The 25,133-nt window shown below is 40.7% G+C and overlaps 1 protein-coding gene across 15 annotated transcripts in view; it reads right to left on the reverse strand.

Moving 5' to 3' along the window:
* Positions 1–301: 301 nt before the first annotated feature.
* The window catches only part of r3hdm2 (R3H domain containing 2), a 138,384-nt gene continuing 113,552 nt past the window's right edge, over positions 302–25,133 (reverse strand). For all 15 annotated transcript variants that reach the window (XM_061937740.1, XM_061937743.1, XM_061937738.1 and 12 more), the window contains 10 exons: positions 24,730–25,020; positions 18,800–18,935; positions 16,700–16,857; positions 15,163–15,302; positions 14,731–14,831; positions 13,217–13,386; positions 12,983–13,127; positions 11,407–11,501; positions 11,187–11,271; positions 302–1,008 (listed from right to left, as the gene is read on the reverse strand). In XM_061937740.1, the coding sequence (XP_061793724.1) occupies positions 650–1,008; positions 11,187–11,271; positions 11,407–11,501; positions 12,983–13,127; positions 13,217–13,386; positions 14,731–14,831; positions 15,163–15,302; positions 16,700–16,857; positions 18,800–18,935; positions 24,730–25,020 (1,680 nt within the window). In that variant the 3' untranslated portion in view covers positions 302–649. The remainder of the gene's footprint in view (positions 1,009–11,186; positions 11,272–11,406; positions 11,502–12,982; positions 13,128–13,216; positions 13,387–14,730; positions 14,832–15,162; positions 15,303–16,699; positions 16,858–18,799; positions 18,936–24,729; positions 25,021–25,133) is intronic.

Here is a 25,133-nt window from a genome sequence, read left to right on the forward strand (position 1 = left end):
AGAGAGAGAGAAAAAAAATCACTTAATATATAGATTTCTTTATTCCTTACATCACTTATATAAATATATTGAGGTCCCTGCCTCCCCCAAAAAAGAACAGCGCAATACAGAAGCCCACAACAGCAGTAAGGCAAACAAGAGTGCAGGAGAGGAACAGCATGAAAGACGTACCAAAATGTATAAATATGCCACATGGGCAGGATGGTCGGCGCTGGAAGAAAAGAAGGTGAGGAAGAAGAAAAGCTTTCATTGAGGTGGACTGTCCAGTGTCTTTTGGCTTGTTTATGTGCTCGTCACCCTGTTGCCTGTGTGTGTGTGTGTGTGTGTGTGTGTGTGTGTGTGTGTGTGTGTGTGTGTGTGTGTGTGTGTGTGTGTGTGTGTGTGTGTGTGTGTGTGTGTGTGTGTGTGTGTGTGTGTGTGATGCTTTTACCTGTACATGTTTGTTTCAATATGCCGGCAGCACACACTTCAGGTGAAACACATGCTTGTGTGCTCTTCTGCTATATGAATACAAAACAATTAAAAACAAAGGACAAAAGAATATTGAAAGCAAACACCGACCACCTCATGAGTCACACTTTCTTCCCTTTTATACATTTGACACGTTTTTTTTTCTTTATAATTGTACACCAAGACCAGCATGAGAGTCTCACTGAGAGCTGGCTCTCTCCAGCACACGCAGGTCGTAGTTCTTTTTGGCCGCTCTCAGTTTGAAGAGGCTAGCTGCACTGTTGTTCAGTTTGAAGGAAGCACTCTGGGCGGCCATGGTGCTGGGGAACACGGCCACCACCGTGTACAGGTGAGCAGGGTCCTCACCCTTCACCGCTCCCATGCAGGTCATGGGGCCGCCCGACCCCGAGGGTCCGCAGGCTCCCGCTCGCCCTCCCTGAGGCTCCTTCAGCCACTGGATCCTGGCGCCGCACATAGACAGCTGGTTGAAGAGTTTTTCAGCTTCTGGACGGGAAATCCCTTCTGGCAGATCCGTTACTTCAAGTACTCGACTCACCACTGAGACAAGGAGAGTTGAAGAGACACGTTAGCAGGCTTGAACCTTCTCTGCCAGATTTAGCCTCCCTAAAAGTTTCCATCCAGCCCCTAGAACAGTGGTTCTTAAAGGGGAACATTATCACAATTTCAGAATTGTTAAAACCATTAAAAATCAGTTCCCAGTGGCTTATTATATTTTTCGAAGTTTTTTTCAAAATTTTACCCATCACGCAATATCCCTAAAAAAAGCTTCAAAGTGCCTGATTTTAACCACCTGTCCATTTTCCTGTGACGTCACATAGTGAAGCCAACACAAACAAACATGGCGGAAAGAACAGCAATCCCTTCGCAACATTAGCTCGGATTCAGACTCGGATTTCAGCGGCTTAAGCAATTCAACAGATTACGAATGTATTGAAACGGATGGTTGTAGTGTGGAGGCAGGTAGCGAAAACGAAATTGAAGCTATTGAGCCATATCGGTTTGAACCGTATGCAAGCGAAACCGACGAAAACGACACGACAGCCAGCGACACGGGAGAAAGCGAGGACGAATTCGGCGATCGCCTTCTAACCAACGATTGGTATGTGTTTGTTTGGCATTAAAGGAAACTAACAACTATAAACTAGGTTTACAGCATATGAAATACATTTGGCAACAACATGCACTTTGAGAGTGCAGACAGCCCAATTTTCATCAATTAATATATTCTGTAGACATACCCTCATGTCAGCAGGCCAGGGAAGCTAGGGTCGATATTCTTCTCTTGATCATCTTCGGGACGGTGTGAGCCAAGACATCCAGGGGGGTTTAGCTCGCTCGTCTGCGGGAACAAACTGCCGCCATTGCTTGCCGTACTACCGAGGTCCTTTGTCCCTGAATTGCTCACACACTCCGGCAGATTCAATGGGGGTCTGGCGGCAGATTTCTTTGACATTATCGTTGGAAATGCATCTGCTTTGAGTATCGCAGGATATCCACACATTCTTGCCATCTCTGTCGGTAAAGTGTGCGGAACAAACGTCCAATTTCTTGCCACTTTCGCATCTTTGGGCCACTGGTGCAACTTGAATCCGTCCCTGTTCGTGTTGTTACACCCTCCGACGACACACCGACGAGGCATGATGTCTCCAAGGTACAGAAAACAGTCGAAAAACGGAAAATAACAGAGCTGATTTGACTCGGTGTTTGAGAAAATGGCGGATTGCTTCCCGATGCGACGTCACGTTGTGACGTCATCGCTTCGAGAGCGAATATTAGAAAGGCGTTTAATTCGCCAAAATTCACCCATTTAGAGTTCGGAAATCGGTTAAAAAAATATATGGTCTTTTTTCTGCAACATCAAGGTATATATTGACACTTAAATAGGTCTGGTGATAATGTTCCCCTTTAACCTGAGTTCAATCGAACCCTAGGGGTTCGGTGAGTCGGCCTCAGGGGTTCGGCGGAACCTCCGCCGCGGAGGGCGAGACACATCCGACTCATCGTGTAAATAAAAGCTTCTCCCTATCGCCGTATTATAGATACGGCAACAGCAGAAGTAACACTGATTTGCAGGTGTGTAATTTGTTTTGAGTTCATGCACTGTGTTGGTTTTGTTCTTTGAACAAGGTGGTGTTTGCGCATGGTTCATTTTGTGCACCTTTGTCTTGAATTTGAAAAAAAAGATATATATATTTTTCACTAGAAGGGTTCGGTGAATGCGCATATGAAACTGGTGGGGTTCGGTACCTCCAACAAGGTTAAGAACCACTGCCCTAGAACATCCTAACTGAATTCAAATACAGTACAGGCCAAACGTTTAGACACATTTTCTCATTCAATGCATTTTCTTTATTTTAATGACTATTTACATTGTAGTTTGTCACATCAAAACTATGACACCTGTGAAGTGAAAACCATTTGAGGTGACTACCCTCTTGAAGCTAATGGAGAGAATGCCAAGAGTGTGCAAAGCAGTAATCAGAGCAAAGGGTGGCTATTTTGAAGAAACTAGAATATAAAACATGTTTTCAGTTATTTCACCTTCTTTTGTTAAGTACATAACTCCACATGTGTTCATTCATAGTTTTGATGTGACAATCTACAATGTAAATAGTCATGAAAATAAAGAAAACACATTGAATGAGGAGAAGGTGTGTCCAAACTTTTTGGCCTGTACTGGTGACTTTACGCAATTTTTTACTAAGAAAATTAAACTTAATAAAAAGGAGATTAAAGACAACACATCCCAGCTCCAACTGGGTTCTATTAACACAGATACGAATGTATATATGACGGATATTGCCCTCCAAAATAGTCTCTCTCTTTTGGAAGAAATAACATTAGAGGAACTCCTGCGACTTGAAAATGGGATAAAACAAACATGTTTACTTGACCCACTTCCTGGGAAAGGAGCTGTTTGTAATATTAGGACCATATATATTATATATTCAAGCACACCTGTGAAGTGAAAACCATTTCAGGTGACTACCTCTTGAAACTCATGGAGAGAATGCAAAGACTGTGCAAAGCAGTAATCAGAGCAAAGGGTGGCTATTTTGAAGAAACTAGAATATAAAACATGTTTTCGGTTATTTCACCTTCTTTTGTTAAGTACATAACTCCACATGTGTTCATTCATAGTTTTGATGTGACAATCTACAATGTAAATAGTCATGAAAATAAAGAAAACACATTGAATGAGAAGAAGGTGTGTCCAAACCTTTGGCCTGTACTGTACATTGCATGTGGGTCATTTTATTGTGAAAATCCGAGAATGCCACAGAGCAGCACAGAATTCCTTTGAGATCGCCATCCTTGGTTTGCAAGAGCATAACTATGAGATCACAGAGGAGATGAAGATTTTCAGGGAATTGGACTACAGTAGAACCTCGATTTCACAAACAACTCGATTTCGCAAACGCCTCTATTTGCGAACTCTACAACCGTATGCGATCCATGTCTCTGTGTACGTACGATTCATTCGGTCATTTTGTGTTCCACCTGCAGGCAAAAAGCAAGGCACATCATTTTAGTAAGGAGGCGTAGCCCTCCACGTCTCTTGCTGCACATTGCAGTGCACAAATCACAAATCTGTCCTTTAGCTTGTGTGCATTTTTTTCTGTGTTTTTTTTTTTTTTTGCATTTTGCCAACTCAATATGAGTCCCAAAAACTCAACAGACCAGCGTGGAAAGGAAGGAAGAATCGCTTGTGAGGAGTACATTAATGGCACTCGCAAGTATGGAAGAATAGACGAAGCAGGTTTTGTACTACAGCAAGTTTTAATTGTGATGAGACTTTAGCTTTACAGATGTTAATGTGGGTAGATTCAACTTTTTTAAATGTCCATTTTTGTAGCAATATGGTTGTTAACAATTTTTTGTGATTTCTGATGGTTTATGAAGGCGCCAAAGGGACTTCTGTGTGTGTGCGTGTGTTGGCAGAGCAGCGCATACAGCACAGTTCAGCTTGTTCATAAAGAGAAACTTGTGTTATGTTTGTTTGATATACACTACTGTATTGTACTTTATATTGTGTTCAAAGTGTACAAGTCGAGGCTGGAACCCAGTATTCATATTTACATTGTTTATGGAGACATTTGCTTCACTATATAAACTTTTCGATTTACGAACCTCACTCAGAAACCTGGGGCTGTTTGCAACATTTACACAGATGTCGAGAGGGCGCTAACTTTCCATTGTTATATCCCGCCCTCTTACGACTTGTGGAACGTAATGACGTAACTACGTACGTACCTAACACACTTTGGGTGTTGTTAGCTAATGGTAGCAATTTGGTTAGTTACTTTAGCTGTCATTGAATGTATATTCTATCATAACAACATGACTGCAAATTGTTCCTTGCTTCATTTTATTCGGGCAGTAAAAAATATTACACAAACTTAGTAATTGTGAAAAATATAAACTGTTTTAAAATCCATATGTTCTATTAAACAACCACTAACAGTAACATAAGCTAGCCAGTGGTGTTCCTGTTACATTGTTTGCTTTGAAAAATGTAATTGTGAGCAAATTGCAAACAGCCCCCCTAAGTTCATATCATTGATGATCTCTTCTGCACACTTTTTAATGTTTGATTTGATACTAAATTCTGATTTATTATTTGTCATTGAGACATTTGTTTTAAGTGAGTTGCACGGCAGAACGAAATTACGTACAATTTTAAAGTCATGATAAAAAAAACACGTAAACATTAACATCTTAAGGAAATTAAACCAGCTTTAAAATGTAGTTTTAAAAGATGGAAAATGCCATAAATAAGACAGAAAAACAGTATAAAAAAAAGGATAGTTACTGTCAGAATAATTGTATCTAAGTTATCACAAAACGTTGTGTTGCCATGAGTTCCCGGCGAGAGGACAAAAGCTGTCTTTGATCCTACCAAGAAGAAGGCTTGTAAAAACTCCACTGTGTAGGATGGGAAGCAACATGAAGGTGTTCTGTTTCTTTGATGTATTGTAATCCACAGAAAGATTTTGTCTTGACCCGAGAACTACAAAGCGGAGAGAAAGCAGGACCTGCCCAAGCTTCAGGCAAATCTTCTTTGAACTGTTTTACGACCTTTTCTTTGAACTGTTTGTAATCAAAGGCGATGGCAGTTTACGACCCCTCTTCCTTAGAAACAGCTCCAAATAAAAGAGGAGGCGTACAATCTTTTGTCAGAGCGTGGTGGCACTGTCTGCAAGGGTACAGGTGTACGCGTTTCTCCTCAATTGAGCCAAATTTAATTCTGTCTCTGTTTAATTCCTTGCTTGTTGTCTTGTATAATAGATGTCATCAGTGTTTGAACCTGACAGTTACACTCCTATTGTTGAATAAACATACTATGAAACAGTAATAAAACACATGATGAAATATAATATTGCACTGTTACGTAATGTTTCTATTTCCAGGATTTTATATGGCATTTGGATAAAAAGTGTTGCAGTTTTATAACAAGTATCTTTTTTCCACAAGGCAAAAGAGGGAAGTGTCCTCCCTGCTTGTTCTGACGGGTCTCCAGGAGATGGCAGTGTGACTTCAATCATCTTTTCGCCACTTCTCACCACTCTTCCAACTGCCCTTTTCCCCAGATTTTCACTGGATGGGTAACGGCCCCTGAACGGCGCCGTCATCCGCCAATCCCCACCACCGTGTGATATACACTGTTGCACCTCTGCTGGGCATCGAAACAGCTGCAACTTTTATGAGATTTTGCGAATCTCCATGCATTCACCTGATAAGGGGAGTTGTAGTCAAGCAAAAACTACAAACACTTTATGTCTTTTCAGAGGAGCAGAAGCAAAAATAAACTGTCATTGGAGATACAGTATGTTGAACAGCAATACTCTCGTCTCCAGCTTTGCAGTCCAGGTGGGCTTCTGTGACAGCCTTTACTTGACTCATGGAAAAGACAACAACTACTTTATATATTTTTTGTTGTAGCAAGCAAGTTAAGTTAAAGTTTAAAGTACCAATGATTGTCACACACACAAGGTGTGGTGAAATTTGTCCTCTGCATTTGACCCATCCCCTTGTTCACCCCCTGGGAGGTGAGGGGAGCAGTGGGCAGCAGCGGTGGCCGTGCCCGGGAATCATTTTTGGTGATTTAACGTCCAATTCCAACCCTTGATGCCGAGTGCCAAGCAGGGAGGTAATGGGTCCCATGTTTATAGTCTTTGGTATGACTCGGCCGGGGTTTGAACTCACAACCTACCGATCTCAGGGCGGACACTCTAACCACAAGGCCACTGAGTAGGTCAGCAACAACACAAAGGTAACATCATCCCTGACGAGCACTGTGTACACACACACACACACACACACACACACACACATCTCATTTAACTCCCCCTAACGACTCCCTTGGCTTGGTTTTTGACACTGGACCCCATATGGTTATCCGGGATATGCCTGTAAAATGATTATTTGATTTTCGACCTCCAGAATCAGCATGTCCTCATCCATTTGTGTTACCAAGGTAAAATGATGTCAGAAAACGTTTGACAAGTTCACTTTGTGTCCGTCCCTGTCCATTACGACATTTCAAAGTGTAAAATACAATCCGCCTTGAACACGGAGTATATATGTATTTTTTTTAAAGTAATCTGGATAATTTCTTTTGTGCTCTACTTCCTGTCCCACACAAGCAGATTGTGGCTAGATTGATCTGCCGTGTTGCGCTGTCTGGCAAATATAGAAGCTCTGCATATATTTAGCGCAGGGATGCAGAACGGCACCAGAGACGGTGGAAACTGACACATTGACTCTAATGTAAACAGACAGTGTCTGTCCCGCATCCAGTGAAAATGCGGGGTTTGTCTGAGGCGTTGCTGCTCTGGTGCCGCAAAGAGATGCTGCTGGTTAGCACACCTGGCAGAAGGTGGTGAGGACCGATGGCTCGGGAGTGCTCGCTTAAGCCTGCGCAGGAAGTGCATGTGTGAGTCACATGACCAATGTTCCCTCTAATTGTTCATGTGGGTGAGCAAACGCAGAAACTCCTTGAGCACTCAGTGGAGCACTTGTGAGCAACATCAGTATATTGTAGCATCCCGGAAGGGTTAGTGCTGCAAGGAGTTCTGGGTATTTCTTCTGTTGTGTTTATGTTGTGTTACTGTGCGGATCTTCTCCCGAAATGTGTTGGTCATTCTTGTTTGGTGTGGGTTCACAGTGTGGCGCATATTAGTAACAGTGTTAAAGTTGTTTATACGGCCACCCTCATTGTGACCTGTATGGCTGTTGATCAAGTATGCTTGCATTCACTTGTGTGTGTGTGTAAAAGCCGCATATATTATGTGACTGGACCGGCACGCTGTTTGTATGGAGGAAAAGCAGACGCGACGACAGGTTGTAGAGGACGCTAAAGGCAGTGCCTTTAAGGCACGCCCCCAATAATGTTGTTCGGGTGGAAATCGGGAGAATGGTTGCCCCGGGAGATTTTCGGGAGGGGCACTGGAATTCGGGAGTCTCCCGGGAAAATCGGGAGGTTGAAATTGATACCGATAAAGTCCGGTATTACATTTTAAAGCATTTATCGGCCGATATTATCGGACATCTCTATTCTTCATAAATGACACTAGAATAAGCACACATTTGATTGGTGAATCACAGTGTAACAACCTGGAATTACACATTATATGTGGTGTTGGAGTTGTCCGACTTTTTGTGTGGCTGTAAACGCATCAGTGGCTAAGTGCCATATGTGCATGTGTTGGCAAGTGAGAAAGAGCGAGCGGCTGCTGTTGATATGACAGATGACAAAGTTGGTTTTGGTCTGGTTTGTACCGCAGAAAATGACCAGATTTGTTCGATGTAAAATTTGTTTATGTACGACAATAAAGAGATCGATGGAATCCATGTCCTCCTTAAAGCATCTCGACAGACATTACAATAATTGAACAGTGATGACAAAAACTGTTTTCTCTGTCGTGGCCGCTTGTCAGTTACATTGAAAATTGTTATGCGCTTATTTTTTTATTTGATTTTGTGCGTGGCATAGACTTGCCGTGTGCAAAGGACGCGTGAGCAGTGCGCAGTTGCGCAGGCGCGCGCCTTAGGGGGAACGTTGCACATGACTTCCATTTAACACAAGAATCAGCACCTCCAAGTCCGAGTCCATGGTTCTCACCAGGAAAAGGTTGGAGTGCCAAGTCTGGGTTGGGGAGGAGATCTTGCCTCAATTGGAGGAGTTCAAGTACCTTGATGTCTTGTTCACGAGTGAGAGAAGAGTGGATCGTGAGATCGTCAGGCGGATTGGTGCGGCGTCTGCAGTGATGCGGACCCTGAATCAGTCCGTTGTGGTGAAAAAGGAGCTGAGCCGGAAGGCAAAGATCTCGATTTACCGGTCTGTCTTTCTTCCTACACTCACCTATTATCATGATCTTTTGGTTATGAGCGAAAGGACAAGATCACGGGTACAAGCGGCCGAAATAAGTTTACTCTGTCGGGTGGCGGGGCTCTCCCTTAGAGATAGGGTATGATGCTCTGTCATCCGGGAGGAGCTCAGGGTAAAGTCGCTGCTCCTCTACATGGAGAGGAGCCAGGTGAGGTGGTTGGGGCATCTGGTCAGGATGTCCTTCAAACGCCTCCCTGGGGAGGTGATTAGGGCACGTCCGACCAGTAGGAGGCCACGCCGAATACCCACGGGGGGAGACCAAGTCTCCCAGCTGGCCTGGGAAGGCCTTGGGATCCCCCAGGAGGAGCTGGAAGAAGTGGCTGGAGAGAGGGAAGTCTGGGCTTCTCTGCTTAGGCTGCTGACCTCATAAGCGGAAGAAGATGAATGTATGGATGGATAAAATTTAATTGTTTTAATGAGCTTCTTATGATAACTGTGCTGTCCAGTTGTATCTGAGATAGAGATCGGCCGATAAATGCTTTAAAATGTAATATCGGAAATTATCGGTATCGGTTTCAAAAAGGATAATATATTACTTTTTAAAACACCGCGGTACGGAGTGGTACACGGACGTTGGGAGAAGTACAGAGCAGTTGCGTCTCCCAGTTATATTTGCCAACCCTCCCGATTTTACCAGGAGACTCACGAATTTCAGTGCCCCACCCGAAAATCTCCCGGGGCAACAATTCTCCCAAATTTCTCCCGATTTCCACCCAGACAACAATATTGGGGGCGTGCCTTAAAGGCACTGCCTTTGCGTGCCGGCCCAATCATACACACAAGTGAATGAAAAGTATACTTGGTCAACAGCCATACAGGTCACACAGAGGGTGGCCGTATAAACAACTTTAACACTGTTACAAATATGCGCCACACTGTGAACCCACACCAAACAAGAATGACAAACATATTTCGGGAGAACATCCGCACCATAACACAACATAAACACAACAGAACAAATACCCAGAACCCCTTGCAGGACTAACTCTTCTGGGACGCTACAATATACACCCCCCGCTACCCCTCCCCCAACCCTGCCCACCTCAGCCTCCTAATGCTCTTTTAGGGAGAGCATGTCCCAAATTCCAAGCTTCTGTTTTGAGGCATGTTAAAAAAAAGAATGCACTTTGTGACTTAAATAATAAGTATGGCAGTGCCATGTTGGCACTTTTTTCCATAACTTGAGTTGAAGTTGTTCTCTTATTTTGGAAAACCTTGTTACATTGTTTAATGCATCCACCGGGGCATCACAACAAAATTAGGCATATTAATGTGTTAATTCCACAACTGTATATATCGGTATCGGTAATTAAGAGTTGGACAATATCGGAATATCGGATATCGGAAAAAAAGCCATTATCAGACATCTCTACTTTTAAGTGACTTTCTTTGTAAAATCTAGCATCCTAATATATTGTACCTATTATTGGAGACTGTATTCATGTTTAGACAATAGCTGAATATTAGCTTGCCCTGCTTATAAGACCAGGTATACGACCTGTTTTACATTGTACAATAACAATAATTATAAAAACCAAGCAAAACAATAGAATATACAAAACATTATGTTAATACCAATTACTAATAGCACAGATTGCTTTTAAATATAAGTTAATTATGTTAGCCTTTTTTTTTAATAGAAAATATTAGCATCATCGACGGTTGTGCAAATTGTATGATGATGTCATATTGACCACGCCCACAACGCCCCAAGTATATTGGCAAGCTGGGGGAAATACTGGACTTGGCATGGAAGCGCTATAAACTACAACAAGATGGCAGGGAGGAGACGCGTCAAAGTGGAGCCAGACAAATAAGACTGCTCAAAAACGGTGCATCATGAAGGGACGGTCAGAAAGCAACTTGAAGACGGTCTGTAAAAAATAATCTATGCACAATTTTGACCATGTTATGTAGACCACAAGGAAATGTTTTAAATGTAGAAAAAAAATCATCACATGAATGAATTAACACAGCAAGTTGAATGATGCAGACAAGTTTGTTACTGGATACTTAATAATATGCTCCTGCCTTGAAGACTTTGTATGTGTAAGTCATATGCAACTAGAATTATTTCACACTTGTTGATATTGACAAATGTGCTGCATTATTGTTCAATTAAGAAGACAGAGTAAGGATTACTATAAGTACTTTTAAAAAGTCTAAATTCCAGCATCAAGGCTACATTTTGCACAATACACTTTTGGTGGAATCTTTGAGATTTAAAGTGTTGAAAAATATGATATGTAAAATAGGCCCAAAGTGATGCTGTTAACTCAACGCTAAAGCTTATTTTATAAAACATAAAACCAAACAAACTCACCAACATCTGTTGTGCCAAGATCTGTGGATGCAGATTTGAGTGTTTGCTTCTTCCCTCGTGCACCAAGTTTCATCACGCCGTGGCCCTGCACACGGAGCAGTATGATTGAAATATTACAGTTAGGATACTAGGTGGCGACAAACAATTAGATGAGATCTTGATGGAAGAGGAAAAACAATTGGATTAACAAAAAAGGTGAGGAAGTTGAGGGTCTACTGACCTGATGGGAACTGTATGAAGACTGGCCATGCATGAGGCTAGGAGGGCACAGACTGTACTGGAGAGGTTGTCCTAATAAAGAGTAGCGGCCGTCACCTAAACACAAATGACAAGAATAAGTGTCTTATTACAAGTTGCGCTGATCGCATAGACTGCAGACAAGGCAATGGGAGATCGTGTAAATAATACTCTGATATTAAAAGGGAGACTGCACTCCCATTGGCTCAATTGTTAGCTGACTTTTGCTAATGTTCATTTAGGAGTTAAAGTTAAAGTAAAGTTAAAGTACCAATGATTGTCACACACACACTAGGTGTGGCGAAATTATTCTCTGCATTTGACCCATCACCCTTGATCACCCCCTGGGAGGTGAGGGGAGCAGTGAGAAGCAGCGGTGGCCGCGCCCGGGAATCATTTTTGGTGATTTAACCCCCAATTCCAACCCTTGATGCTGAGTGCCAAGCAGGGAGGTAACGGGTACCATTTTTATAGTCTTCGGTATGGCTCGGCCGGGGTTTGAACTCACAGCCTACCCATCTCAGGGCAGAAACTCTAACCACAAGACCACTGAGTAAAAAAGCATTAAAAAAATAAAAATAAATATATATATATATATATATATATATATATATATATGTGTGCTTATTGTCCTATATAAGGATTGTGAGTGATCAGATAAAAAGTGCAGTTCCCCTTAAAAGGTCATAGTGTCTTTCTCGCCATTTCCGGGCCATAAATGGCTGTCAAAGTGAACCAACTTATGAACCTACCTCATCAGACTTCTTCTGTCCAGGTGAGATGCATGATTTATGATCTACAATAAATTTCCAAGGAGCAGGGAAGCGCAAGAATGCAGCAACCACTCGATGATGTAAACATTGGGACACACAGTAGTGATCACGGCCACGCTAGTTTGCCGGGTTAGCGCTTATAATAACAATATCACTAATACTTGTTAATATTCAAGTCAAAAAATTTAAATTGAGTATTTTTGGCGTTTTTGGAATGGTTATTTAATAGATTTTAATGGGCGAAATAGAGGACCTCCCATTGGCTCCACTTTTATTTACGTTTATTTAATATTTAGAATGCATTAAAAAAAAATCCATCTGTCCTCATGTCTTTCATAATGATCGGCAAAAAAAAAAAAAAAAAAGTGCAGTTCCCCTTTAGGAGTAGTGGAGTTGCTGCTGCGTGCATGTCGGTCTGTAAATATTGTCATTCATCCAGGTCATTGCATTCTCAGGGCATTGACTGGTACTTGAATGTGTGCATGTATAACTAAAGATATTGTTTAAAGAGGCAGTCGTGTGACCCCAAGAGGTGAAGCACGGCTTAATCATTACTTTGGAGAAAATAGGGGAAAGAGCATGTGCATATTGACAATGCAATGTCATTCGTCAGATTAGAGGACAGAATTGTTGGTTTGCAAACACGTGTGTGTGTGTGTGTGTTACATGACCATGAAGTGAACATCACCCCCTCGCACACTGTTAAAAGTAGAATGACTGCAATTCCATTTATAAGTTCTCTTAGCTGGTGCCTTGCGTTTGTAATAAAGTAGTTTCAAGTCACACCTTGAGCTGTCCCACCCGGCCGTGGGAATTGGGGAATGAGGGGTAATGGTCCAAGGCCTGGACAGACACTGTTGACGCTGCCAGAGGGAGACGGGGTAGGAGACTGGGTCGGCGAGGGCAGAGGACTTGTCAGCTGGGTGCTAGCCTGGAGACAAGAAGAAGATAGAAGATGTACCTGAAGTTATATGCTCTTATAGTGAAACCACGGTGCTGTTTGAGTAAGTTCTGGTTTACCTGTGAAGTATTGTCAGGTTTGTAGAGATCCCCAGGCTTTCCGGGTCTCTGCTCTATGCTGTAGTATTTGCATGGGTTCCACTGGACTAGCGGAGGGTTCTGGGAAGGCTGCGATCCATTAGGGACACTAAGCTGCATGACCATGACTCCAGGACCAGGAGGAGGAACTCCTGATGACAGATAGATGCACAGTTGTCTCATATTTGAATGACATTGCAGCCATTCCAAGGATTCTAATTTTAAACATGAGCATTAATGATGTCCACAAGGCTGTTTAGGTGTGTTGCTAAGAGACAACAAAACACAAACTATTGTAATAATTCCAGTTGTGATCAATCCCTTGATTAGACCACATTCCCAACCACTGGGTCATGGCATATTCGTGTGCTGTGAAAAATGATCAGGAATTGTCCAATTTAACTTAACTGGTCAGAAATGATGTAATACAAATAATGCTATTCTCCCTAATGGCAAGACTAACTCTTCCGAGACGCTACAAAATACACCCCCGCTACCACCAAACCCCTCCCCCCACACACACACACCTTGTAGTGTCCCGGAAGAGTTAGTGCTGCAAAAGGTTCTGGGTATTTGTTCTGTTGTGTTTATGTTGTGTTACGGTGCGGATGTTCTCTCGAAATGTGTTTGTCATTCTTGTTTGGTGTGGGTTCACAGTGTGACGTATATTTCTAACAGTGTTAAAGGTTTTTTTTCGGCCACTCTCAGTGTAACCTGTATTGCTGTTGATGAAGTATGCGTTGCATTCGATTGTGTGTGCGTGCAGAAGCCGCACATTTTATGTGACTGGGCCAGCACTCGTTGGACTGGCTGAAAAGCAGACGTGACGATTTTCGGGAGGGGCACTGAAGTTGGGAGGTGTCCTGGAAGGGTTGGCAAGTATGAGAATTAGCGGTGAATGCGGTGTCACCGCGGCAAGATATAATCGGCGGGCCAGCTTTAGTGTTAATTTGATATCGCCTCAAGGGCCAAGTGAAATTACACGGCGGGCCAAATTTGGCCCGCGGGCCAGAGTTTGACACCCGTGGGTTAGAGAAGCTGCTTTTGGATGCATGAATATTGCATAAAAACAGTTTTTAAAATTGCTCCTTATTAAAATGTATTTATAATGTTTCCCGCGATTCAGCTGTTAATTGATTTTGTGTGAAGCCCTAGTGTATACACTGTATAACCAGAGCAGAGGTTAAAAGCATTAGGTCATTCACAGATGGCCAAGACTGTGCATAGGTCATTGGTGTTTTTTTAGGTAATCCCTAATTCTGTATTCTTTATCTACTTGCAAACATTGCATCCTATGTGTGCTTGTCTAAACTTTCCCCGAGTTAACCTCACGTTTTTTTTTGTTTTTTTTTGCAACTGCAATGTTAGTGATGCTTGCGTCAGGTTTAAAACTATTGATTTTACAGGTTGGTATTTGCAGAAGAGCTAAAAGACAATGGGCAGAAACATTGTGGTTTTGCTCCCAACAGATTACTGTTTTCCTGTCAAGATTTTACCTGAATATTGTTGCGTTAACTGTTGAGGGTTGCATGGGGAAGGCGATGGTGTGATCTGATACTGTTCAGAGTTGGGGGGCTGCAGGTAACCTACAGATGGGCTGCAAAAAAAAAAAAGGAAATAAATGATAAACATGCGTTCATACAACCTACATGTATGTCCAGTGGACATCATTATACAACAAACACAAACATAAATTAAGCAGTTGACAACATAACATACTTGAAGCATTTTAGAAATAAACAAAAGTGGCAAGATAGCTTAATGACTCAACTTTATGGTTATTGCAGATTAATTTCTATCATTAAGGGCTGGACATTGAAGTACAAACACAATTAGCTTTTTGTCCAGCAGGCGGTACTGTCACATAAAAAACAACCCTGTCCCTTGACTCTATAAATATATAGCCGAGGGTGCCAATTATTACATACCTTGTGCTATTTTGCTGTGTGGGCGTAATAACACTGTAGTAAACAGGCATAGGGCCCTGGACTGACTGGCTCACTGGCACCATGACCTGCTGCTGGTACTGCTGCTGCACCACCTGCTGATTCTCATTCGCAACTGGCACCTGAAGAAGAAGCGTACTTCGGATTAGACCAGCAATGTCAAACTCGTTTTTTCGCAATTATGAAAAGTCTTAACAAAGTCTGATTGTAAAAGTGAATCTATATGACAGCATTGTTACAAAATGTGCATAGGCAACTGATTTTGATTCTTACAAGTTTTACTAACAGACTGATGAATAACTTGCTTTGAAATTGTAAGTCATGGTGACCAGATGCGGCCCGCGAATGAATGATCTATAGCTCCCGGGATGATATTTGATTAGTATTAGAAGCGTCCTGCAGGCCACAGTCACCTGCTGCTGTTTTGCACGCACCAATACTCCATCAGTGTTGGCGCTAGGAAATTTCAAAATGGGGTCCCAGGGACCCCATCAAGTCATAAAGATGAAGTCCCACAGTACATTTTTGGGGTCCCACTTTTTTGTAAGCGTTTTGAAAAATTATAAATGTATGCATTCCCCTGTTATATCTCACATTCTATATTGTGTTTTGGAAAAAGGTTGTCATAAACGTTAATTCATTAAAAAAAATAATACAAAAGAAAACAAATTGTTATGCATATGTAAATGTATTCAGTTATAAACATTCATTCACTTTCTTCTTTCCTTCATGGATCTAAACTTTACCGTTGCCGGTATTTTTTAATATATTTGTATTGTAGTATTGGCTTCTTTTTTTTTTTTTAATGCCATGACTTTAATAATCCGGCACAGATTTTCCTCCATGCGGCCCCTGAGCTAAAATGAATTTGACACCCCTGGTGTAGAACATATAGTATGCAATTGCAGACCACACATTTTTCAGGTCAAAATTGAAAGAACAACTACATTTAGCCAGAAAATATTTTATTATTTCCAGACTTTCACAGGCCAATTTAAATGATGTAGCGGGCCTTAAAGAATGACGTGGCTATTAGGAGGGTTGAGTCATCCCAGATTATTTAATTTTACACTGTCTAATGATTAGAGGTGACTAGAACTAAAGTTTAACAATGTATTCTACAACACAGGAATAAGTACAAACAATTGAAATACCAGCAGTGAGAGAGAGAGCACCAAGCTATCTAAATGTCGTAACAGTCAAGAAGTAACTTTGCCCTGCCAGGAATGGAAACTGAGAGCGAACTTGACGTATGTGACATACATTCTCCTCCTTCACTCTCTTTACAGGCTGCACCTCATGACACCATCACTAATAATATGTGTGTGGGAGTGCATAGATAAGGAAACACATTGTGTCATCCTCTTCAAGCAGAACCAAGGTCAAAGCTAGTGATTTCTAAGGCGTTCATATTCTGCCAAAAGGAAGAAAAATGTTCTCTTAACATGGCCACAAAACCACTTTAAATCTGGTCCCTGGGCCTTGAGTTGGACACCTGCGTACTAGGTTAACTTGGTACCTGATAGGATGGCATCTGTGGATACTGAACCACGATACTTTGCATTTGCCCTCCCATGCCAGCTCTCTGGGTATTGAGCAGAGCAGGGTTTTGGGGCTGCTGCACCCCCATGATGCCCTGGTAACTCGGCTGCTGACTGGGCATCATGGTCTGGAGACCTGTTGACAGACAACAAATTGAGAACTAGGATGGGGGACACAATGATGCTACAAAGCCCTCATGGTCCAGTTGCAAGATTACTTAGATGTTTAGAATCATTGTAGTTTCCTGCTTTACTTATTTGCCCGTCAAAAACCGTAGATAAAGGTCGAGCTGACCAAAAGCCATGTGGAACTGGCCAACCTTCACTAAGAACTAGAGTTCAACGGGTTTGTCAATAGTCTATCAACACACAAGCAACCTACATGAAAGGGAAAATAACTCCATTGGTCATTCTCGCCATTCCAGTTAATGAAAAAACCCACAGTCAGTGTTGGCGCTAGGAATTTTCAAAATAGGGTCCCAGGGACCCCATCAAGTCATAAAAATGGGGTCCCACTTTTTTGTAAGCATTTTGAAAACAAATGATAAATGTATGCATTCTCCTGTTATAGATCACATTCTATATTGTGTTATGGAAAAAGGTTGTCATAAACGTTAATTCAATAAAAAAAAATACAAAAGAAAACACATTTGTATGCATATGTAAATGTATTCAGTTATAAACATTCATTCACTTTCTTTCCTTCATCGATCTAAACTTTACCGCTGCTGGAAGTTTTTTCTATATTTGTATTTAATAAGTTGTAGATGTATTTATTTCAGTATAAAAGTGTAAAAAGTTTTTTGCTTGGGTCATGAAATTATGTGCCAGGGCATACATGCATTATCTATTTAACGCTTGAATCTCTAGAGTCTACATCAACTTCAGATCTATTCCTCAATTCTACGTTTTGTTTTGTTTTTTATGTTGTTTTTTTGTGTGTTTGTTTTCTGCCCCATTTTGTCAAAGAAAACTGTTTTTTTATGGCAAACACACAAAATATGCAAAATCTTTCACAAAAAATATTTTTCAAAGTGGAATATTTCATGTGAAGTAATCAGAGCTTCAATAATTCATAAAAACATTGATTTTCAATATGTTTTGAGCAATGACAGTTAAAGAAAAAAAGCTTTGTTTTATTAGTCAACATTGCAACTTTTTCTAAATTATATTTCACCTGTAAGCTTTTTTATTCCACTTTTGTTATGTTTTTGTTTATTTTAAAAGTATTTTTAGAATGTGCCTTTAAAACATTAGCTGGGGGCCGCAAATGGCCACACTTTTGACACCCCTGCTATAGATGATACAAAATTAAATCTGATTAGTCTATGGATAAAAAACAAGAATGTGTATCATAACGCACAGTCAGCATCTCTGCTTTAGTAAACAATGACGGTGATGATGTCAGTGATGCGAGCGACACTTGCTAACTTGTCAGCCACTTCTCCAAGAGACTCTTTTTGAACACTCCTCACACATTAACACTTCAAAAGGCACATATTTGCCCCGTTTGTTGACCTGCAAAGTATGTTTTTGGGGTGGAGGAGTCTGGTCGGGTGCTGGTTAGCTTGAAGCTAGCCTGTCTCCATCCTCGAACGATGTTGATCCAGCGGGAGATAAAATTGAAGTTTCCATGGACTCACAAAGACTTAAACAAGTCATTTACTGGAAACATGGCACAGGATGAAGTTAAAAAGGTTTACTTTACATTCACCTTAGTGTTTACCATCAAGTCTTTATTTTGACAGCCCCTGGCGGTAAAGTTGTCCGAGTGCAAACTGAGGCAGTATTTGTGATTGATAAAAACTTTCGGCGAATCAAAATTTACGACCAATAAAAACGCAATAAACGGGGACGGAAATTTGACCCGGCAAATATAAACAAAACAAAACACTGGCGGAAAGCGATAATCGATAAAATAAATAAAAAGCAAGCAAACCAGGTGGTAAAAAATATATTAAAAAATCCGGAATTACGTGTCCTTTCTGATTTCTATGCATAAAAAGACACAAACAGTGAGTTAACGGCAACATTGACAGTAATAACATTTACATAGAGCATTGGAATAATGTACCGACCTGACTGCTGTGCGGGTTGAGGCATGGGCTGTGTGCGCTGGGCAGGGTAAGACACCTGGTGGGACATGGGCTGGGCCACACGGTACTGCTGGCCTGAACTGGGATACTGACCAGGGGGGTAGTATGAAACTTGGATCTGAAACATTCAAACAAAAGGTTTCATGAACAATTTATGTACAAAACAGCAAGTACCGTATTTTTCGGACTATAAGTCGCAGTTTTTTTTTCATAGTTTGGCCGGGCTCCAGTGCGAATTATATACCGTATTTTCCGCACTATAAGCCGCACCTAAAAACCACAAATTTTCTCAAAAGCTGACAGTGCGGCTTATAACCCGGTGCGCCTTATATATGGATTAATATTAATATTGATTTTCATAAAGTTTAGGTCTCGCAACTACGGTAAACAGCCACCATCTTTTTTTCCCCGTAGAAGAGGAAGCGCTTCTTCTTCTACGGTAAGCAACCGCCAAGGTAAGCACCCGCCCCCATAGAAGAGGAAGCGCTTCTTCTTCTACTGTAAGCAACCATCAAGGTAAGCACCCGCCCCTGTAGAAGAAGAAGCGCGCGGATATTACTTGTCATTTCATTTGTGTGTTTACATCTGTAAAGACCACAAAATGGCTCCTATTAAGAGACACGCGTACAACGCAGAATTCAAACTCAAGGCAATAAGTCACGCAGTAGAATACGGAAATAGAGCAGCAGCGAGAGAATTGAACATAAATGAATCAATGGTGCGTAGGTAGAGGAAGCAACAAGATGACCTGCGCCACTAAGACAGGGAGACAGCGCCGGACGACATATGCCAACATCTGCCAGTGGATTGTAAATGCCTGGGCGGATATATCGGTCTCAACTGTGGTCCGAGCTTTCCGGAAGGTAGGATTCACGAGCTGCTGGACAACAACAGCAAAACTGACTGATGACTTCGACGAGACGGAGCCGGCCATTTTGGATGCCGTTTTCGCCCAACTTTTTAATTCAGACACTGAAGAAGAATTCGACGGATTTATGGATGAGGAATAACTTCAGAAAGTGGGCTTTAAATGTTTATTTTGTGTGTTGTGTGACATTAACGTTCGAGCAACGTTGAGTTATTGATGTTGCTATTGCTCTGCACTAATTTGAGTGTTACTATTTTTGTGATTGCACATTTGCACATTACATTTTGGGGGTGAACAGAGTTGTTAGAACGCTGGTTTGTAATATATTATTAAAGTTTGACTGACATATCTGACTGTTTTTTTGACATTCCCTTTAGCGCAGCGTAGGCGCGGCTTATAACCCGGGGCGGCTTATAGGTGAACAAAGTTTTGAAATATGCCATTCATTGAAGGGGCGGCTTATAGTGCGGAAAATACGGTATGTTTTTTTCCTTCTTTATTATGCATTTTCGGCAGGTGCGACTTATACTCCGGTGCGACTTATACTCCGAAAAATACGGTAACTTGGTTACATGATGGCGTAGGCTTAATCTGTATAGCTAAAATAGTAAGCTTTCATTTTATTTATGTATGTACACAATTATTTGTGTGCCAACAGGATATAAAAAATACTTTCCAGGAAAAAAAAATAAAACATAGCAAAAGTTGAGCCACTTCTGTTTAATACAGCAAGGCTAAAAGTAGCAATATTTATTAGGCTCAATTCGAGTTCAGTGTTTTAAAATTCAGTATATAAAAAAAAAAAATCAGTGTTAAAAAATGTTGTGTATAAAAATGCAATGTATAAAAATTCAATGCTGAAAAAAATCAGTGTTGAAAAATTAGCTGCTTCAAAAAGCAAGACTCACTTCCGGTAAATCGATCCTGTCTCAGAAGCAGCCAATGAGGTGTGAAGTTTGAAGTCACGTGACACAGGTCTTGCAAAACAGCATAAAGAGGCAGTTAACTGGGCTACCTTGGCATAATACAACATAATAAACACCTCAATGCGGCCCGCTGGATATTTTCTATACTGTAGAAATGATTCCAATGGTTAAAATCTGCGCTTTTGAGTGACATGCGTTTTCTCGGTGTCATGATATGCAGCTTTCTCTGTTCTCAATTGTTGATAACTGATGATAACAACCGAACCTAACCCCCCCCCCGCCCCCCTCCACACCCCGGATTGTAAATAATGTAAATAATTCAATGTGATTATCTTGTGTGATGACTGTATTATGATGATAGTATATATCTGATAGTATATATATATCTGTATCATGAATCAATTTAAGTGGACCCCGACTTAAACAAGTTGAAAAACGTATTCGGGTGTTACCATATAGTGGTCAATTGTACGGAATATGTACTTCACTGTGCAACCTACTAATAAAAGTCTCAATCAATCAATCAAAACGGACTGTGATACACAATGTGACCAGTAGATGGTGCTGGATAATGATGTTCAGGTAAATGTAATGAAGAAGACATGGTTGGATGCATTCATGAAGGGAGAAAATGAGAGTAAGCTTGTTGATCACGAGTTTGGTCATTAATAGATGAACAACACACTACGGTGACCATAAGAACAGTGATATTACATCAAATAAGTGGATATTTTTTTTTATCCTTTTGCCTTTATTTTCCGCCGTGTTTGTCAAGCATCTTTGTTGCTCTTGCTTGTTTAGAAAATATGTCCATCAAGGAAGTGGTCTGCACTAGAGGAGCAACGTTCAAATATTTTAAATATTCATATTGTTTATAGTTAATATTGTAAATCCCATATGCTGTATGTTCATGTACATCCATCCATCCATTTTCTACCGCTTTTTCCCTTAGGGGTCGCTGGAGCCTAGCTCAGCTACCGGGCGGAAGGCGGGGTACACCATGGACAAGTCGCCACCTCATCGCAGGGCCAACACAGATAGACAGACAATATTCACACACACATTCACACACTAGGGACCATTTAGTGTTGCCAATCAACCTATCCCCAGGTGCATGTCTTTGGAGGTGTATTTCAGTAAAAAACTGAACAGACCATCTCAAAAATAGAATGAACTTGAGTTATTTTACTGAATTGTATGAAAATCAGAAAGAACATAAAAATATAGAATGTGGTATTTACAATATAAGCTATGAACAATAAAACACTGCATATTGAGAATATCCGTTGCGCTCCTGCACACCACCTCCTTGATCGACATCTTTTATAATCGAGCAAGAGCAACAATGATGCAACAAACGCGAAGGGTAAAAAACATCCACATCTGCAGAACTTTGCTGTAGAATTCAGCCCCCGTCTGCTTTTTTGCTCTGTAAACAAGCCCCGCCCACTATGCGTGTGCCTTGTCTGCATGAAGCTTCGTACGTCACTCAAAAGTTCAGATTCTAACCATTGGAATAATTTCTATAGTTTGTAAATATCCAGCGGGCCACATTGTGTTGTATTATGCCCAAGTAGCCCAGTTAACTGCCTTTTTAAAGCTGTTTTGCAAGACCCCTGTCAGGTGACTTCGAACTTGACACCTCATTGGCTGTTTCTGAGACAGGATCAATTGCTTCGGTCTTAATTTACCGGCAATGAGTCTTGCATTTTTAAGCAGCACATTTTTCAACACTGAATTATTCTTTTTTTTTTTGTCCTGTGCAGTTACTCAGGCAAATCACATTGTTGATGAGAAAAAGAAAAAGAAAAGTATAAATACATAAAAAAAGAAAAAATTAATATGCACATGCATGTATACCGTACCATGCATACATATACAAACACACATACGTACATACATACACAAACACACATACGTACATACATACACACATGTGTACATATACATACATTTACGCATACATATTTATGTAAATGTTACTTATATATACCGTATTTTTCGGACTATAAGTCGCAATTTTTTTCATAGTTTGGCCGGGGGTGCGACTTATACTCAGGAGCGACTTGTGTGTGAAATTATTAACACATTACCGTAAAATATCAAATAAAATGATTTAGCTCATTCACGTAAGAGACTAGACGTATAAGATTTCATGGGATTTAGCGATTAGGAGTGACAGATTGTTTGGTAAACGTATAGCATGTTCTATATATTATAGTTATTTGAATGACTCTTACCATAATATGTTACGTTAACATACCAGGCACGTTCTCAGTTGGTTATTTATGCGTCATAACGTACACTTATTCAGCCTGTTGTTTACTTTTCTTTATTTATTTTAAATTGCCTTTCAAATGTCTATTCTTGGTGTTGGGTTTTATCAAATAAATTTCCCCAAAAAATGCGACTTATACTCCAGTGCGACTTATATATGTTTTTTCCTTCTTTATTATGCATTTTCGGCCGGTGCGACTTATACTCCGGAGCAATTTATACCGTATTTTTCGGATTATAAGTCGCAGTTTTTTTCATAGTTTGGCCGGGCTCCAGTGCGACTTATATATGTTTTTTTCCTTTTTTATTATGCATTTTCGGCAGGTGCGACTTATACTCCGGTGCCACTTATACTCTGAAAAATGCGGTACTCCAAAAAATACGGTAATATTATTTATCTCATTCACGTAAGAGACTAGACGTATAAGATTTCATGGGATTTAGCGATTAGGAGTGACAGATTGTTTGGTAAACGTATAGCATGTTCTATATGTTATAGTTATTTGAATGACTCTTACCGTAATATGTTACGTTAACATACCAGGCACGTTCTCAGTTGGTTATTTATGCGTCATATAACGTACACTTATTCAGCCTGTTGTTCACGATTGTTTATTTATTTTAAATTGCCTTTCAAATGTCTATTCTTGGTGTTGGGTTTTAACAAATAAATTTCCCCAAAAAATGTGACTTATACTCCAGTGCGACTTATAGTCCGAAAAATACGGTATAGCGCTTTTCTACCCAGCGCTGTTCTACATAATGTACATACATACATGTCACTACACTCACATACATACATACATAAATACATACATATATATATATACATACATATATATATATATATATATACACATACATATATATATATATATATATATATATATATATATATATATATATAATTAAAAAATAAATAATGAAAAGAAAAAAGTTAAATGATTTTTAAGCCTGAATATAAAAAGGATAAACTACAAGTTTTAGAAGCTGTGTGTAACACAAATGCAGCTTTAGTGAAACACTAAGCAACATGTAGCAGTATTGCTAAATGCTAAATAAGAAATACAAAATATATACATAATAAAGCAATAACTTCCTGTACAATGTCTGCTCTCACTGGGGTGCAGACTAATGGGATGTTTATATCTTCCCGTTTAGATGAACAATTCATTATAATCCTCCCGCGTGTAATAAAGAAAAAGAAAAAAAATCTCAAGGTCTAAGTTGAATGTCAAAGTTAACCAATTTCTCAGTTTATGGCCACAACCTTCTACTATCCAGGTGAGAGGCGTGATTTATAATCTAGAATTAACTTTCACCAGCTCAGAAGTGATGCAGCAGTTCACCGGCACAATATAGCAGAATAAACTAGTTAGCACTCTGTGGTTATGCCATGACTTAATATATAACAATATAAATGTCATAATTATATGTCAAAGTTGACCAACTTCTCAGTTTCTGGCAACAACCTACTGTACAGGTTAGAGACATGATAATTACCTTTTACCAACTCGGAGGCGACGCAACAGCTCACCGGCTCAATATGCGAATATAGCAGCATAAACGAGTGAGCTTTCTGTGATCACGATTTCGCTTAAAATAGTGCCTTAATGTTAGCGCTTTTAATAACAATATTGCTAATACTTGGTCGAATTCAGGTCATGAGATGTAAATGGGAGTATTGTTGGCATTTTTTGCAAAAGTGACACACAACATTATGACAAAGAAGACTAAATGTTGCACATTTCCCAGTTAAACTTTCAGTTGACTATGGCGTTCCATAGCATTCAACAGGAATGTATCGTATGCAACTGATATTTCAATGAGACATGACTTACCTGCTGGGGCGGAGGCGGCTGCATGTAGCTCTGAGGAGGCGGGGCCTGCATGACGGTCTGAGATGGAGGTGGCGGTGGGGGTGGAGGATGGGGATGTCCGGTGACCGGCTGGTAGCCAGACGGCGGAGGCATGGGCTGGCCGGTGGTCGCCATTATATAACTGGTTTGAGGAGGGGGGTGCTGGGACAGGACAGTCGGAGGAGCCTGATACAAGGGGGAAGGCTCGGGGTTCTCACTGGAGCCCTGACGGCTCAGCGTCATCTGGGTGAACTGGGGCGCCAGTTCTTCCCCCTGTGGGGTAATGGATGAGTATTACTGCACCATGTAACTACTTGATGCAATGGGATTAGGCCATACATAAATATTTCAACAAATTTACAAAACTAACGAAAGTACATTTTCTT

This window comes from Nerophis lumbriciformis, linkage group LG03 (genome assembly GCF_033978685.3).
Source record: "Nerophis lumbriciformis linkage group LG03, RoL_Nlum_v2.1, whole genome shotgun sequence".
In the NCBI taxonomy this organism is placed as follows: Eukaryota; Metazoa; Chordata; class Actinopteri; order Syngnathiformes; family Syngnathidae; genus Nerophis; species Nerophis lumbriciformis.